At 42.4% G+C, this 16,457-nt stretch overlaps 1 protein-coding gene across 1 annotated transcript in view; it reads right to left on the bottom strand.

The window, feature by feature from the left end:
- bmpr2 (bone morphogenetic protein receptor type 2) overlaps positions 1 to 6,422 on the bottom strand; it is a 108,758-nt gene extending 102,336 nt beyond the window's left edge. Inside the window, exon 1 of the mRNA XM_008114966.3 lies at positions 5,277 to 6,422. Coding sequence (XP_008113173.1) covers positions 5,277 to 5,352 — 76 coding nt within the window. The 5' untranslated portion in view covers positions 5,353 to 6,422. The remainder of the gene's footprint in view (positions 1 to 5,276) is intronic.
- Between the last annotated feature and the right edge of the window lie 10,035 nt (positions 6,423 to 16,457).

Raw genomic sequence — 16,457 nt, 5'->3', positions numbered from 1 at the left:
CCCTATTTCGCGGTTCACTTTTCACGGATTCACTGTTTTGCGGTTTTTCAATAAACTCTACAAGACTTATAAATCATAAAAACTTACTATTTACAGCCTAAGGAAGGGAGGAAGGAGAAGCCGAAGGGAGAGAAAAGGAACCCAAGTGGCAGTGGAAGGAGAAGGAGGTGATTTATCAACCCATGATTGGTTGATAAAGACTTAAAATAGTGTATAACTACTAAAATAATGTATGAATATTAAAATAAATATAGTGCCCCTACTTCGCGGATTTTCACTTATTGCGGGTGGTCCTGGAACATAACCCCAGCGATAAGTGAGGGAACACTGTAAATCATTACAAAGAAAGCCTATCTTCTCCACTTGAATCTCATTCTTTCACTCTGGTCACCTCATGTCAATTCAGCATCTTGCAACCACACCATATGCCTCTCTCACATTCCTTTAGTTACATTATGTCCCTCCTAATATTCTTACAGACTTTGCACATTTCTGGATCTGCACTGGTTTCTCATAGGTAAAAATAGGTAAAGGTTTTCCCCTGACATTAAGTCCAATTGGGGTCCGACTCTGTGGGATGGTGCTCATTTCCATTTCTAAGCCGAAGAGCCGGCGCTGTCCGTAGAGACCTCCAAGGTCATGTGTCTGCCATGACTGCATGGAGCACCGTTACCTTCCCGCTGGAATTGTACTTATTGGTCTACTCACATTTGCATGTTTACGAACTGCTAAGGTTGGCAGAAGCTGGGGCTAACAGTGGGTGCTCACTCCGCTCCCCGGATTCAAACCTGGGGGCTCCCTGGTTTCTATATTACCTACAAAATCTTCCATACAATTGCCTAATTCTCTTTATATCTCTACAGATATAAGTAGAGATATATCTGCCTCTGAACTTATTCAATTCTACTCTACCACAGGCATGGAAAGAAAACCTGTCATTTAAATTATTCTTCCCCCTTTTTTGTTAAATACTTATTATTCACCTGTTTCTTAGAAAAACCTCCTGTCACCTCTTACTTTCACAATTTCCCTAATATTTTGTTCCATGAAAGCTTTCCACATACTCCTGAAGTTCCCACACCCCACTGTGTTTAAAGTTGATATGATATTGCAATAATCATACATTCTTGCCCTCCTTATCATCCAGGAGTCTAGCCCAAGACTGTAAAGATCTTGGTAACACTGTGTCCTTTTCTTCGGCAAGTGATAATATTTACTAAGTAATAAAAGGTACTGGGTCAACACTTTGAAATTTGGGAACTCAAATTCAAAGCACCTGGTAAAGGTAAAGGTTTCCCCTGACATTAAGTCAAGTCGTGATCGACTCTGGGGGTTGGTGCTCATCTCCATTTCTAAGCCGAAGAGCTGGTATTGTCCGTAGACACCTCCAAGGTCATGTGGCCAGCATGACTGCATGGAGTGCCGTCACCTTCCCGCCGGAGCAGTACCTATTGATCTACAGACATTGGCATGTTTTCAAACTGCTAGGTTGGCAAAAGCTGGAGCTAACAGCGGGCGCTCACTCCGCTCCCGGGATTTGAACCTGGGACCTTTTGGTCTGCAAGTTCAGCAGCTCAGTGCTTTAACACACTTCGCCACTGGGGCTCTTAAGTACAGTAGAGTCTCACTTATCCAAGCTAAACGGGCCGGCAGAAGCTTGGATAAGCGAATATCTTGGATAATAAGGAGAGATTAAGGAAAAGCCTATTAAACATCAAATTAGGTTATGATTTTACAAATTAAGCACCAAAATTTCATGTTATACAACAAATTTGTCAGAATAAGTACTTCAATATGTAGTAATGTTATGTTGTAATTACTGTATTTACGAATTTAGGACCAAAATATCACGATGGATTGAAAACATTGACTACAAAAATGTGTTGGATAATCCAGAACGTTGGATAAGCGAGTGTTGGATAAGTGAGACTCTACTGTAATTGTGTTTTAATTCTTATGCTTCATGACATATAGGATTTCATTTTTTAAAAATTATATTCATATTACAATGCATTTGCTCTGGGTTTTTTGTATTGTGCCATGTTTGCTGTTAGCTGCATTGAGTCCCTATATTTGAAGAAAGGCAGAATAAAAATAAACACACACATACAGATACTTCAAAATGATAGGAAATTAATGCATACATGCATCGTTAAAAATCCCCCCCCCCCCCCAACCATAGTGCATTTAGTGGTTTGCTGCCAAATTTAAACAAGAAACCCAAAGCCATTTATGAGGGGAAATGGTAAGAATCTAAGACACAAAGGCCAAACTGCAAAAAGAAAAGGATTGGGGGGGGGGGGGGGGGTTTGCAACGTTTTGTCCATCCCTAAATCCCACAATTCTAAAAAAAAAATAGTTTAAATTAGGTTTTTGCTTCTTTTCACCCCTTCTTCAGGTACTATGGAATGTTGTTGGTGACTTAATGCTGAATAATGAATCTTCTGGCAACTTCAACAAGTTTTATTTGGAATAATCTTTCATCGGTTGCCTACCACAAAATCTGGTGGTCTTTACCTTGCCATGAGTCTGTGTTGCTTTTGCTACGAAGACTATCATGCTTCTTCCTCTCTCTCCTGTTCCAGTCAAAAGCAAGCTTTGAATTGTGCATGCAGATACTTCAGACTTGTTCTGAAGTGTAACAAGATATGCTATATTTGCAGGATATTCATCTAGACTACAAAGATTATTCAGCAATTACTTTGTTTAGCCAAGTACCTCTACTGTCTGAGTTTCCAAAAGATACTAGATAGGCAGATGCCAGAGATTTTTTGGATGTAAGAAGACAGACTAGATTGTTCTTGGGAACTTCCCAAGTCTGTGATTAATAATGGGTATGCTGTCAAACCTGAGGATAATTACAAACGACTATACAGAACACACAGTTGCTTTACTTCCTAAGAAGCACAAACCAAAGCAATTATCCTTAATCTTTTTAGCATGCTGTTTTTAGCATGCAAATATTTCAACATTTTGGAAATTAGGTCATAGAAAAGGCATCCAATTTTAGCAGATTAAATCATGGAATATTTTAATTACAGTTGTGATATTCAGTGCAAAAATCAAGAACTAATTCTTCAAAGGAAATAATTGCAAAAGAAAGTTCCAGTATTAAACACCAATGACACAGCCAATGTTTAGCTTACTAGTGTAAATATTCCATAAATTTTAACTCACAATTTTCCAAGACTTCTGAAAAAAAATTTAAACCTTAAAAACTGTCAATCCCAACCAGAGCAAACCTATTAAATCAATGAGATTTACGTAAATTGTAACATATATTCAGCAATTGGACCTACTAGCAGCAACGAGATATAGGCCTAAATGTACAAGCACACTGTTCTTCTAAAAATAATTCTTCAGAATTATTCATTATTAATACTCATCCAATTTGATATCTGGATGAAATAATATTAGAAGGATACTACAGCAAGTCCTCATTAACTTACCGTATGTGACATTTGTTAACAATCACAAAAGATTCTGAAATTTTGAATATCTTCTTTAAAAATTAAGAAACTCTTAAGTCTATTTCTTCAATGCATTTAAAACAATTTTCCAAAGTATTTGCTTCCCTATTGAACAAATTCACTGCCTATTCAAAAAAAGAGAACTAAATGAAAGTAATATGATGTTAGGCAGATGTTTTAGATTTCTAACAGAGGAAAACTATCTACTCAACTCTAAGTCTCACTGATTTTAGTAGAACATACTCTCAAGTAAGCCTGTATATTATCGCAGCCTAGAGTTTGGATAAGTGCATGTAGGAAAGATAATTGAAAACATAATGATGTCTCAGCACTTCAGAGAGTTCTTTCATTTCTATCTTCCAAATCACAATGTGCCACTATCAGGCTTCTACACAGTACCAAAGCATGAACTATACTCCCATTCCTTGTCCATGTATGTAGTCGTATTATGAAGCGAACAAAACCAACATGATTAACATCACTTAAGGTGCAAATATATTTCAGATATTGCATTGTGCAGCAAATAATGCTGCACCAGAACTTCTATTTATGTTCAGTTGAATATTTCATGGCAGATTTTGTCAAATCATTTACTTTAAAATCCAGATGACATCCCTTTAAAATGACATCCCTTTAAAATGTCCGCATCATTCTCTCGAAAATGGGAATAATTCCTCATGCATTTAAAACATCTGTCTCTCATGCATTTAAAACATCGTATACACTGAAAGAACTAAAGAACTAGTAGCCTCATTGTAGTGAATAAAGATTTGATACCCATGAAATCGATTTTTTAAAATGTGTTATACTGTATTGTCATTCTACATCATGAGTAGAGACCTTGAGAGACATATCAATGATGAGAAACATACAACCAAATTTTCTGTTCAACCCAAACCCCGCAAAAGATAAACTAGCACCTGGGAATTATTCCCATTTTCGAGAGAATGATGCGGACATTTTAAAGGGATGCATATTAATTGGGTTGCTGTGAGTTTTCCGGGCTGTATGGCCATGTTTCAGAAGCATTCTTTCCTGACGTTTCGCCTGCATCTATGGCAGGCATCCTCAGAGGTTGTGAGGTCTGTTGGAAACTAGGCAAGCGGGGTTTATATATCTGTGGAATGCTCAGGGTGGGAGAAAGAACTCTTGTCTGTTTGAGGCAGGTGTGAATATTTCAATTTGCCACCTTGATTAAGATTGAATAGCCTTTCAGCTTCAAAGCCTGGCTGCTTCCTGCCTGGGGGAATTCTTTGTTGGAGGGAGATAGCTGGCCCTAATGGTTTCCTGACTGGAATTCCCGTCTTCTGAATTTTGTTCTTTATTTACTGTCCTGATTTTAGAGTTTTTTTTAATACTGGTTGCCAAAATTTGTTCATTTTCATGGTTTTGTTTTCATGGTTTCCTTTTTCTTGAAATTGTTCACATGCTTGTGGACATGATGGTTGTTAAGAGTGGTCCAGCATTTGTGTTCTCATTACCTCTGCGGATGCCTGCCATAGATGCAGGCGAAACGTTAGGGAAAGAATGTTTCTGGAACATGGCCATACAGCCCGGAAAACTCACAGCAACCCAGTGATTCCGGCCATAAAAGCCTTCGACAACACATAGATCTGAATATTGGCCAGCCGCACCCCCCTTCTTTTGTATCAGCCTAGATGCTACCTCTAGAACTGGTTGAACCAAAGTACTGAAATGCACAATCATTCCTTCCTTTCCATGGAACGAAATGGGTTTTAAACCCGGGTAATCCTGTTTAATTCATGTGCAGATCATGCTGCCGGGTTACACCCACTGGCTACTTACCAGCCGCAGTGCTGAGGAGTAAGGTGGCACTGGCGAAGAGCAGCACCAGCCAAAGGTGCTGCAGCAAGGCAGTCATATTTGGAGGGACCCAGGAAAGGGGGCCTGGTGTGCGCGATCTCCCTCGAAAACAAGGCCAAACTGGGAGGAACCCTTCCAGGCCGCCAGAGAGTCGAAACCTTCCCAGTTTACAATCCAGCCGGGAAGGGCAAAGGCGAGGTCTGGCCAGGAGCCGCCCGAGCTCTTCTGACTCCACGAGGCGAATCTGTCTTCATCTTCCAGGGCCTGGCTCCCCTTGTTCCTTGTCGGGGATCCTCAAGCCAGCACCCACAAACACAGGACCATCCCTGCGAGGCTAGGTTAAACCCAGATTAAGAATTCCCATGCGTCTTCTTCACAGGATCAAGGCCCCGCTTTGGTTTCCAATGAATCATATCCAGAGGTGAAGAGGATGGCGAAAAGCAGACTGTCAGTAGAAGCAGCTTCCCTCAAAAAGGAGGTTTTTTTAAAAAAAAAGAAGAAGAAAAAATTCTAAAAACGACAGCTCTCAAATCATTTAACATTCAGAAACAAGGCAGGGATATTAGCACAATATATATATAATTTATGTATATATTCTATTTTTATATATTAGTATTACAATGAGAAAGAGAGGAAGGCGCCTGTGTGCTTATTCTGTGAGGCAGCGAGCAAATCAGAGCTGCCTTCTCCTAGGCTTCAACCAGCCCAAAAGAAAGCAAGGCCCATTTTTTGTCCTCCACAGAAAAGCTCCCCTCCTCAGTCGGGCAAAAGGGCCGCCTTTTCTTCTTCTTCTCCTTCTTCTTCCCCTTCAGCTCGGCAGAGGCCTCCCCTTCACACAGGTCCCATAGCGCCAGGCCGAGTCTTTCTTTCTCTCTCTCTCCCCCTCACAGTCCCGTCGCCGCCTTCCTTTTTGGCCGTTTCTCGAGGCGAATAGTGTGTCTGAGGAGAGAGTCTCGCGGCCCCCCTCGCGCGCGCGCGCTCTTCTTCTCTCCCTCCGCGCGCGCGCCGCTTCCAAAGCAATGCAACGGCTTCGTTTTTTTTTTTTCTTCCCCCCCTTCAGACCAGACACAAAGGGGAGCCGCGGCGAAACTGCCAGTCTCTCTCTCTCTCTCTCTCTCTCTCTCTCTCTGTGTGTGTGCCCGGCCTGTGGGCGCCACGAAGCCCCGCCCCCTTCGCCGCCAGCGCCGCCAACGCCTCCCGCTTTAGCCACGCCCCTTTCCCTCCTCCCCCCTCCTCGCGCCTCTTTCCCTCCACCCCCTCCCCTTCCAGTTCCAGGCTAGAGTGGCGGCACGTAGCGACGCTCTCCGCCTAGTTTTGTGTTTGCCGCGCCCCTCCCGCACCGCCATGTTGCGAAGAGTTCCACGTTTGCCAGATCGGCGGCCTGAGGGGAAAGTGCGTGGGACGGGCAGGAGGAGATTTTATTTTGCCTCCCTTTTGGGTTTCCCCCCCCCCCTCTCTTTCTCCGTGAGAAGGCGCCTTCTTCAGCCCTAATTGGCTTGAAGGCCTGATTGGCATCTCAAGATTGATCTTGATTAACACCTCCCAACAGAGGATTCCCACTAGTCAGTAAGCAGCCAGACCTTGAAGCTGAAAGGTTTTGGAAAATATCTGCACCCACTCTCTGGAGGCATATCACTTTGGAAAGAAATGGCAGTCATACCTCACAACCTCTGAGATTGCCTGCCATAGATGTGGGCGAAACGTCAGGAGAGAATACTTCTGAAACATAGCCATACAGGCCGGAAAACACACAACAACCCTATGATTCCGGCCATGAAAGCTTTCGACAACACAATCAACCTCGTTGAAAAGGATAATGATGTCATATCCATTTGGCAAATGTGAATCTCCATGAACAAGGCCAGGCTGTGGTACAGCTGGTTAGTAGCCAGCTGCAATAAATCACTACTGACTGAGAGGTCATGAATTTGGAGCCAGCCCCGGTCGGATTGAGCTTCTGGCCATTAATAGCCTAGCTCGCTGTTGACAGGCAGCTCGAAAGACAGTTGCCTCTGTCCAGTAGAAAAGGTAGGTACTGTCACACCCTGGCAGCGGAGCACTAAGAACCAACACACGGAGGCCAAATACAATCTAATATCTTTATTAAGGAAATATTATAGTAGAATAAAAACAAATAGAAAATGTAGTCCAGCAATAGACCTTTCAGGGAAGGTCAAATATAGTCCAGAAATATATTGTCCAGTATTTAATATTAGAGTACAAAGTGGTAATCCCAAAACCGAAACACACTCTACTTCCAAGCAGTAGAGTGGGGAAAGCGTCCAAAGTATTTCTATAGTTCAAAGTAAGTCCAAGGCAGGAACTGGAAACAAGGCTAAATACTTGGCATAAGATGTAAAGCTGGAAACACGACGAGATAGTTCATGAAAACTTGGCTAGGTAAGGCAAGGCAAGGCAAGGAAACTGGAGTTGTAGACTTAAAACGCAGTCCACACTAGGCTGGAACCGAAGTTAGTCCTGAAGCTGATCTGTTGATTCCGCACGGATTCCTCGGTGCGGGGAACTTTTAAAGAACCTCAATCTTGCTGCAGAGCAGGTGTCCAGAGCTTCCTTTCCCAAGGGAAAGAGAAGCGAAACACAACTTCATCCAGATGCGTTCCTCCCTGCAAATTCCCAGGGGAAACTTAGCTAATTATCATCCTGTCTGACTGCTAATCTGGTACTTCTCCTTGTTTGTTCTTTTTGACCCCGACTCGCCGCATAGAACTCTTTTCTCACGAAGGGGGGAGAGGCGCTGGGAAAAGCTTGTTCAAGGTCCGTTTTAATGGGCTCTTGGCAAGAATTGTCAGCAACAGGCATCTGGAATGACTCCGTCTCCTGCTGAGACGGCAAAAAACCCATGTTGTCGTCAACATGATCCATAATGGCGCTGGGGTCAGAACTCCGAGGCCCATGGGACATCACAGGTACTGCTTTATGCAGGGAGGCTAATTTAACTAATTTACGACAACATAAAAGCTTCCAGCAGTGTGCGGAAAGGAATGAGGAAGTACTACCATCAAGGGCTCTGTCAAAAGTGATTGATGAAGCAGCAGCTCCCCCTGTGGCTGGAATCGAGCATACCCTCATGAAGCCGGAAACTGGAAAATGTTAAATTGCCTCTGTGTCTGTCTATATGTCGTATGTCTAATGCATTTAATGTTTGCCATGTATATATGCATTGTGATCCCTCCTGAGTCCCCTTCAGGGTGAGAAGGGCAGAATATAAATACTGTAAATAAATACACAAGTAAATAAAATGTGGAGACCACATTTGGAAAACCACTAGTCAAGAAAAGCATGACCTTGTTAGAAGTCAACAAGCATTCATGTAATGGCACACAGGTAACTCAGCTGTAACCACGTATTTGTACTGCCAAGGGCAAAGACACGCCACTACAAAAATATATTTGGTTAGCAGAGGATGGTTGCTTCTTTAAAGTTGAAATTGCAGTTGCCCAAAACATGCGCTCCCTTAAAACATCTTAGTTTAAAATGTGCACTCAGAGATAAAAACGTTTTCTTTGAAAAATAACATCTACCTCACAACCTCTGAGGATGCCTACCACAGATGTGAGCAAAATAAGGAGAGAAAGCTTCTGGAACATGGCCATACAGCCCGAAAAACTCACAGCAACCCAGTGATTCTAGCCATGAAAGCCATCGACAATACAAATAACATCTTGTTTACTCATAAACGTCATGTATTAATTCACCATGCAGGCACAGTTCTTATTAAAGTTCAGTTACAGACAGGATGTAGCTTGTCTTTGTGTTTCAGTATCATTCTTAATAGTCCATAGCCTTTAAGTATAGTTGTACTCACTGGAGTTTGCAAACATAAATGCATCCACCTCCACTGAGGTCTGATGTGAAACCACACACTGAATACAAAATGGAGTCCTGAGTCTAAGCATGCTCAGAACAATCACATTTCTACAACCCCTCCCAAACCAAAGAGGTACAGCTAAACTGGAAATCAACATATACTGTACATAAAATACAGGTTACCAAATATATATATCAACAAACAAATAATGAGAGGCTTGGGAGGTTGCTATTTCCAACATAAAGGCTTTTCAATGCTAATCAAAGTGCCCAATTGAAACATTCACACCTGCCTCGAGAGTTTTTTCTCCCACACTGGACCTTCCATGGATATATAAACCCCCCTTGCCTAGTTTACAACAGACCTCACAACCTCTGAGGAAGCCTGCCATAGATGCTGGCAAAACATCAAGAGAGAATGCTTCTGGAACATGGCCATACAGCCCAGAAACTCACAGCAACCCAGTGATTCCCGCCATGAAAGCCTTCAACAACACATCTCTCTTGATTTTATTTTTTTTAATCAGAAGCATTTTTAATCAGAAGCACTGAGACTTAATCCCGACAAGACAGAGGTCCTCCAGGTCAGTCGTACGTCTGATCGGGGTATTGGGTGGCAACCTGTGCTTGACGGAGTTGCACTCCCCCTGAAGGTGCAGGTCCGCAGCTTGGGGGTCCTCCTGGATTTGGGGCTGACGCTTGAGGCTCAGGTGTCGGCCGTGGCCGGGAGGGCCTTTGCACAATTAAAACTTGTGCGCCAGCTGCGACTATACCTCAAGAAGTCTGATCTGACCATGGTGGTCCATGCCTTAGTTACCTCTAGACTGGACTATTGCAATGCACTCTACGTGGGGCTGCCTTTGAAGATGGCCCAGAAATTGCAACTAGTACAGCGTTCGGCAGCCAGGCTTCTAACTGGAGCGAATTACAGGGCGCGTTCAACGCCTCTGTTTAAGGAGCTTCACTGGCTGCCATTTACTTTCCGGGCCCAATTCAAGGTGCAGGTTATCACCTACAAAGCCCTAAACGGTTTGGGACCCACCTACTTTAGAGACCGCATCTCCCCCTACAAACCCGCACGTTCTCTTTGCTCGTCGGGGGAGGCCCTTCTCTCGCTCCCACCACCCTCGCAGTCGCGGTTGGTGGGGACGAGAGAGAGGGCCTTCTCCGTCGTGGCCCCCCGGCTTTGGAACTCGCTCCCTAGAGAGATCAGGCAGGCCCCTACCCTCCTCTCCTTCCGTAGGAGCTTAAAAACCTGGCTCTTTCAAAAGGCCTTTGATACTTAATTTGGTGTCGGACTGATCTATCTGCCCATGTTATAATAGCCCCATTCTTGAGGTGTGGCCAATGCTATATTGCACTTTGTCCGTTTTAACTGTGAAATTACCTTCCCCATTTCGGCCCATTTCGGCACATGTTGCACTTTGCCTGGATTCTATGAATTAGTCTCCAGTGTTAATATTGTATGTTTTATGTTGATTTTAACGATTGTTTTTACTGTAATTGATGTTTTTATTGGATAACTGTTTTATTGCTGTGTTTTGATATTTGATTGTTTTATTGGGCAAGGCCCCATGTAAGCTGCCCCGAGTCCCTTCGGGGAGATGGGGCGGGGTATAAAAATAAAGTTATTATTATTATTATTATTATTATTATTATTATTATTATTATTATTATTATTGTATTTAAAGTGCATCTACACTGTGGAATTAATGCAGTTTCGCTACTATGGAATCCTGGGGTTTGTAGTTTGGTGAGGCAACATTACGCTTTGGCAATGACAACTCCCAGGATTCCATAGTAGGGAAAGAGGAGTCAAATTGCATTAATTCCACCCCTCATCCTAAGGATGGAGATTGGATCTATCTAGACATAGGATTAACTCTAGCAGCCTGTTTGCTAGGTCCCTTCCACACAGCTGAATAAAATCCCACATTATCTGCTTTGAACTGGAATATATGGCAGTGTGGACTCAGATAATTCAGTTCGAAGCCGATATTGTGGGTTATTCTGCCTTGAGATTTTGGGTTATGTGGCTGTATGGAAGGGCCCTCAGAACTAACTTCACAGCCGCCTTTGAATCCCTGCTCAGCCATAGAAAAACCCCTGGGTGACCTTCTGCGACCCTCAGGCCCCATCTGCAATGCCATATAATCCAGATAATCATAAGTAAATAGCATTATTTATATTCTTCCCTATCTCTCTGAAGGGACTCAGGGCAGATCAAAGCAGATCTGCTTTGAACTGGATTATATGAGTTTACACTGGCAAAATAATCTTGCTAAGAAAGCACTGCTATGGGGGGTCACACTCCCCTGTTCAGTCAGAAATGACTTGAAGGCATGCAGCAGCTCCTATTGAGAGACATCCCATTCTTGCTCCAGAGTTATTGCAAAATAAATCTTGGCACTGGGGTTCTTCTACACAGCCATATATCCCAGAATATCAAGGCAGAAAATCCCACAATATCTGCTTTGAACTGGGTTATCTGAGTCAACACTGCCATACATTCCAGTTCAAATCAGATATTGTGGGATTTTCTGCTTTGATATTATATTACTGTGTGGAAGTGCCCTAGCAACTGAAAAAAAAGAAAGAGAAACAGGGAGAAAGAGAGGGGGGGTCAGGGTTCTGTAGGGAGGGAGGGAAGAGAAAACCTAAAGAATTTAGGATTTTTTCAAAGATTCACATGCCTTTTCTTGTGCTACAAAGCCACACAATGTGTGCTTGACTGGGTTTTTCAGAATTTGTATTAATGCCCTCAACTCCTATGAGGGAATGAAGAATAAGACTGGTTGCTTAGAGTGGGGCAAGCAGTATAGTCCATATCCACAAATTCAACCATCCACATCTTGACAATAATTTTTAAACCTCAGTTTTCCCATTTTATATAAGGGACACCACTTCACCATGATGTTGTATATAACTCTATGTAACAAAATTTGAAAAATGTTCTGTTCCTGGTTTGAAAATGTTATTTCCTGTTTAATTGTGCAGTACTTACTTTGCAAGTAGTTGTTATTATCCAGAAACCTCGTTTTTCTGGCTGCCACAAACCATGCTGAATTGGTTGAGAGTCAATTAGATATTCTTTGAAAAATTGTAGCAAAATGTGCTGCAGGATGTCCCACCAAAACAAAATGTATTGGAGTTTAATAATCCCTTTCCATGCTTTTATGATCGAACCAATTAGGAAATGGCATGTATAACCCAGGAACAAAAAATGTGTTGCATAGTGTAATAGGACTTGAGCATCCACAGATTTTGATCTTGAGAGGAGGGGGTTCTGAACCATTACACAAACAGATACTGAGGGCCCTTCCACACAACCCTATATCCCAAAATATCAAGGCAGAAAATCCCATATTATCTGAGTGTGGACTCAGATAACCCAGTTCAAAGCAGATATTGTGGGATTTTCTGCCTTGATATTCTGGGTTATGTGGCTGTATGGAAGGGCCCTGAGGGCCTGCTGTAAAACAGGCATAGGTTTGGGTCAGATCATGTGTCTTAACTGTCAAGTTTGCATCAGATTTGTAAAGAATCTGATCATTACAACAGCAGCAAAGACTCTAAAACCTTCCAATATCATCCTGAGAGTCAGTTCATGCTGTGGCCATAATACTAGATTATTTGGGGAAAGCTTTCAAGTTCCAAGGCAGTTGGGAGAACAGAACATCATCAAACCAGGTTAGTTTTTGGCATAGGCCCATAAATAGAAGGGTTGAAGCAAGACCAATTGTGAGCCAAAAGTACTCTGGGGCCTCACCTACATTGCCATATAAAATCCAGATTATCTGCTTTGAACTGGATTATATGGTAGTGTAGACTCACAATCCAGTTCAAAACAGATAATGTGGATTATCTGCTTTGATAATCTGGATTATATAGCAGTGTAGAAGGGGCCTGGGTTGGCTAGTATTGTGTGCCTTTAAGTCATTTCTGGTCTATGGTAACCCTATGGTCAACGTATCATAAGGTTTTCTTGGCAAGATTTGTTCAGGAGTGGTTTGCCTTTGCCTCCCACTGAGGCTGAGAGAGTGTGGTTTGCCCAAAGTCACCTATTGAATGTCCATGATTGAATGAGGTTTTGGATCCTGGTTGCCAGAGTCCTAATCTAACATCCAATTCACTACACCGGGAATGTATACACGGTAGCAACTAAAACTAGGAAGTCTTGCTTGAAGTCATTTGCTTAAAACCGTCAGCTGTGATTTTACAGCAACTAACTATGTGTTAATGGGGCTCCCATGTCTAGTAAGATTCCTTTATAGAAGTGTTCACAGCGTCCTAATATATTATATATCTTAATATATTATAATTTATTATACAGGGGAAACATGAGCAGCAAGTTTTTCTAACTAGGAGAGTCACTCTTTTAAAATATCATCTTCAAAGAAACAGCGTAAGTCCCCTCTGCAATGCATTACGCAACCAATTTTAATATTCAGAGTGTTGTCGGGAAAATGAGCTAACAATCCCATAGGGCGAGATTGCTCCAACAAATTATCCATTCCCTCCCTGCATTTTGTTTGCACCCAGGTTAACTTGCCTGTGATGTATTTCATCATATCAACGTACTAGTATGGGTTGTTTGCATAGATGCTTAGTAGCTGGCATCTGCCGATCTTGTCTCCTTCATCAAGTCAACTTGGAGCCGCTTCCAAAACAAGATTTTCCTTATCTCCGTTTCTATTGCAGAAGGCAAGTTTCTGCCTTCAGTTCTCTCCCCCCCCCCCAAAAAAAATCTCTTTTCTTAGACCTTTAACTTCTTAAAAGTACTGGGACATTCAGAGGGTGGAAAAGTCACCAAAAATCAATCCCCCATCCACCTCTGGAAGTGTTATGAGCAGAATATTGCATTCGGGGAAGTTCCCACCAAGCTAATTAAAACATAGTTAAGGAGTTTGCCTAAAGGCAGGAAAGAGAGTTGAAAAATAATTCTGGATTAATATCTGTTCAGATACAAGGCATTGCAGAGTAGTTATGTTGTCAAATAGCATCAAGTCAACTTTGACTTCTAGTAACACTATGAATGTGAAACCTCGAAGCCACCCTGTAATTGACAATGCTGTGCGAGTCTTGCAGATTCAGGGTTGATTGAAGGAGCTTCCACACCGTAGAATGAATGCCATTTGAAATTACTTTAACTGCCATGGCTCAATGCTGTGGAATACTGGGATATGTAGTTTTACAAGGTCTTTCACTGTCCCTGCCAAAGAGGGCTAGTGTCGCCGCAGATTACAAGTCCCGTGATTCCTTAACATGGAACTGCATTCATTCTACTGTGTAGTTGCAGCCTGAGTCTATGTGATCTAACAGTATGCTCACCAGCTTTTGAATCAATGCACATAATAAAAGTATGTGTGTATCTGGCTGGGATGTCCACTTACACAGACAGGCTCCCACTTCCACGCTATAGCTCCCACTACTCAGGAGACACCAAAGTCCCTCCCTTCAATGACATTGCAGATTATAGTTAGTGCCGTGAACATGTATAATCCCTGCCAGTGTCCTCCACAAACACAAGACTACCCACCACCCAAGTGAAGGCTTTTATACGGGGATAATTTCATCCTAGATTTTCTGTTTTTTCTCCACAACAGACATCCCAGTGTTTCTTAGTCTCTCCATTGGTGTGGCGTTTGCATGATCCCACCCACTGCCTCTCCCATAACCTTTTCCTACCCTTTCCTATGGTACACAGCAAACAGAGCAGAATTTATCAGAAACTGAACATACTGGAAGGGTTTGGGAGACTGACTCAACATGATAGAAGTTGTAGTTCATCCTGCATCAAGACAAAGCACTGTGACCCATACCAGCCATGAACCTGGACCAAATTTGGCACAGAGAACCCCCATGACCAACAAAAAAATACTGGAGAGGTTTGGGGGCAAATAGCCTTGATTTATAGGAGTTTCAGCTCACATCCAGAGAGCACTGTGAACCCAAAGAACAGTGGATCTGGACCAAACTTGGCACATATACCCAATATGCCCAAATTTGAATACTGGTGGGTTTTGGGGAAAATTGTCATTGACATTTGGGAATTGTAGGTACTGGGATTTAAAGTTCACCTGCAATCAAAGAGCACTCTGAACAGAACACCACCAAAGATGGACCTGGACCTAACTTGGCACACAGAACCCCCATGACCAACAAAAAATACTGGAGGGCTTTGGGAGGAATTCATCTTGATTTGGGGGAGTTGTAGTTCACCTACACCCAGAGAGCACCGTGAACTCAAATAATAATGCACGTATGCCTGATACTCCCAAATTTGAATACTGGAGGGGTTTGGGAGGTATAGACCTCTGTTTCTGGGAATTGTAGTTCACTTATGACCAGAGAAACTGTGAACCCCACAATGATGAACCTGTATCAAACTTGGCACACAGAATCACCATGACCAACTGAATATACTGGAGGGATTTGGGGGATACTGACCTTCATTTCTGGGAGTTGTCGTTCACTGATATCCAGAGACACTGTGACCATTGATCTGGACCAAACTTGGCACAAAGACCTCCCATGACCAACTGAACTTACTGGAGGGAATAGAGGGGGATTGGCTCACCATGGTGGGAGCCGTAGTTCATCCAGCAGCCAGAGAGCACATTGAACCCCACCAATGATGCATCTAGAGCAAACTTGCTCAACATGACAAACTTTAACTACTGATGGAGTTTCAGGGGGTTAACCTGGCATGATGTCAGTTGTAGTTCACCCACAACCTTATGCATTTTGTAAAATAAAAAATAACTTTTTCAAATAACCCGGGAATGCCAGGAACCCAAGCTAGTATAGGTATTAAAATTTAATTGTTCAGAAACTAAAATGCTGCAAATTATTGGAATATTGACGGTTATATATCAGTGACTCATTTCTGAGCAAAAGACACCAGATCCTTACCCAGCTCATCAAAATACAAAATGGAGAAGCTTGGGTCAGAATTCTTTTGCAGTACAGTGCTATAGTATATCTGTGTTAATGCGGATAATTGTGCCAGTAAGAAGAAAGCAGGTTTCTAAACCCAGCGGTTTAGACTGATCAGGAATTTGTGTGATCCCCACTTAGAGCACTGAAGTTTTTGGGAAGTGCATTTCTCATTGCGGTACATACACAGTTATAGAATAGTTAGTTCCAATACAATCAGCCACTTTGGAAGCATACTCTGTTCACATGTTCAGGCATTTTATTTCATGACATAGTTGTTATCTGTTAACAACAGCATCATATTTGTATAGTTAATAAATTCCTAGTTTTTGTTCTAAACCTCTGATTGTTCTGATTCATAAAGAAGGGGAAAGTCAGCCTTCTGTGGAAGCATAT

Source organism: Anolis carolinensis, chromosome 1 (assembly GCF_035594765.1).
Source record: "Anolis carolinensis isolate JA03-04 chromosome 1, rAnoCar3.1.pri, whole genome shotgun sequence".
Classification (NCBI taxonomy): domain Eukaryota; kingdom Metazoa; phylum Chordata; class Lepidosauria; order Squamata; family Dactyloidae; genus Anolis; species Anolis carolinensis.
Note: the sequence above shows the minus strand (reverse complement) of the source record. Positions and strands in the feature narration are given on the sequence as shown.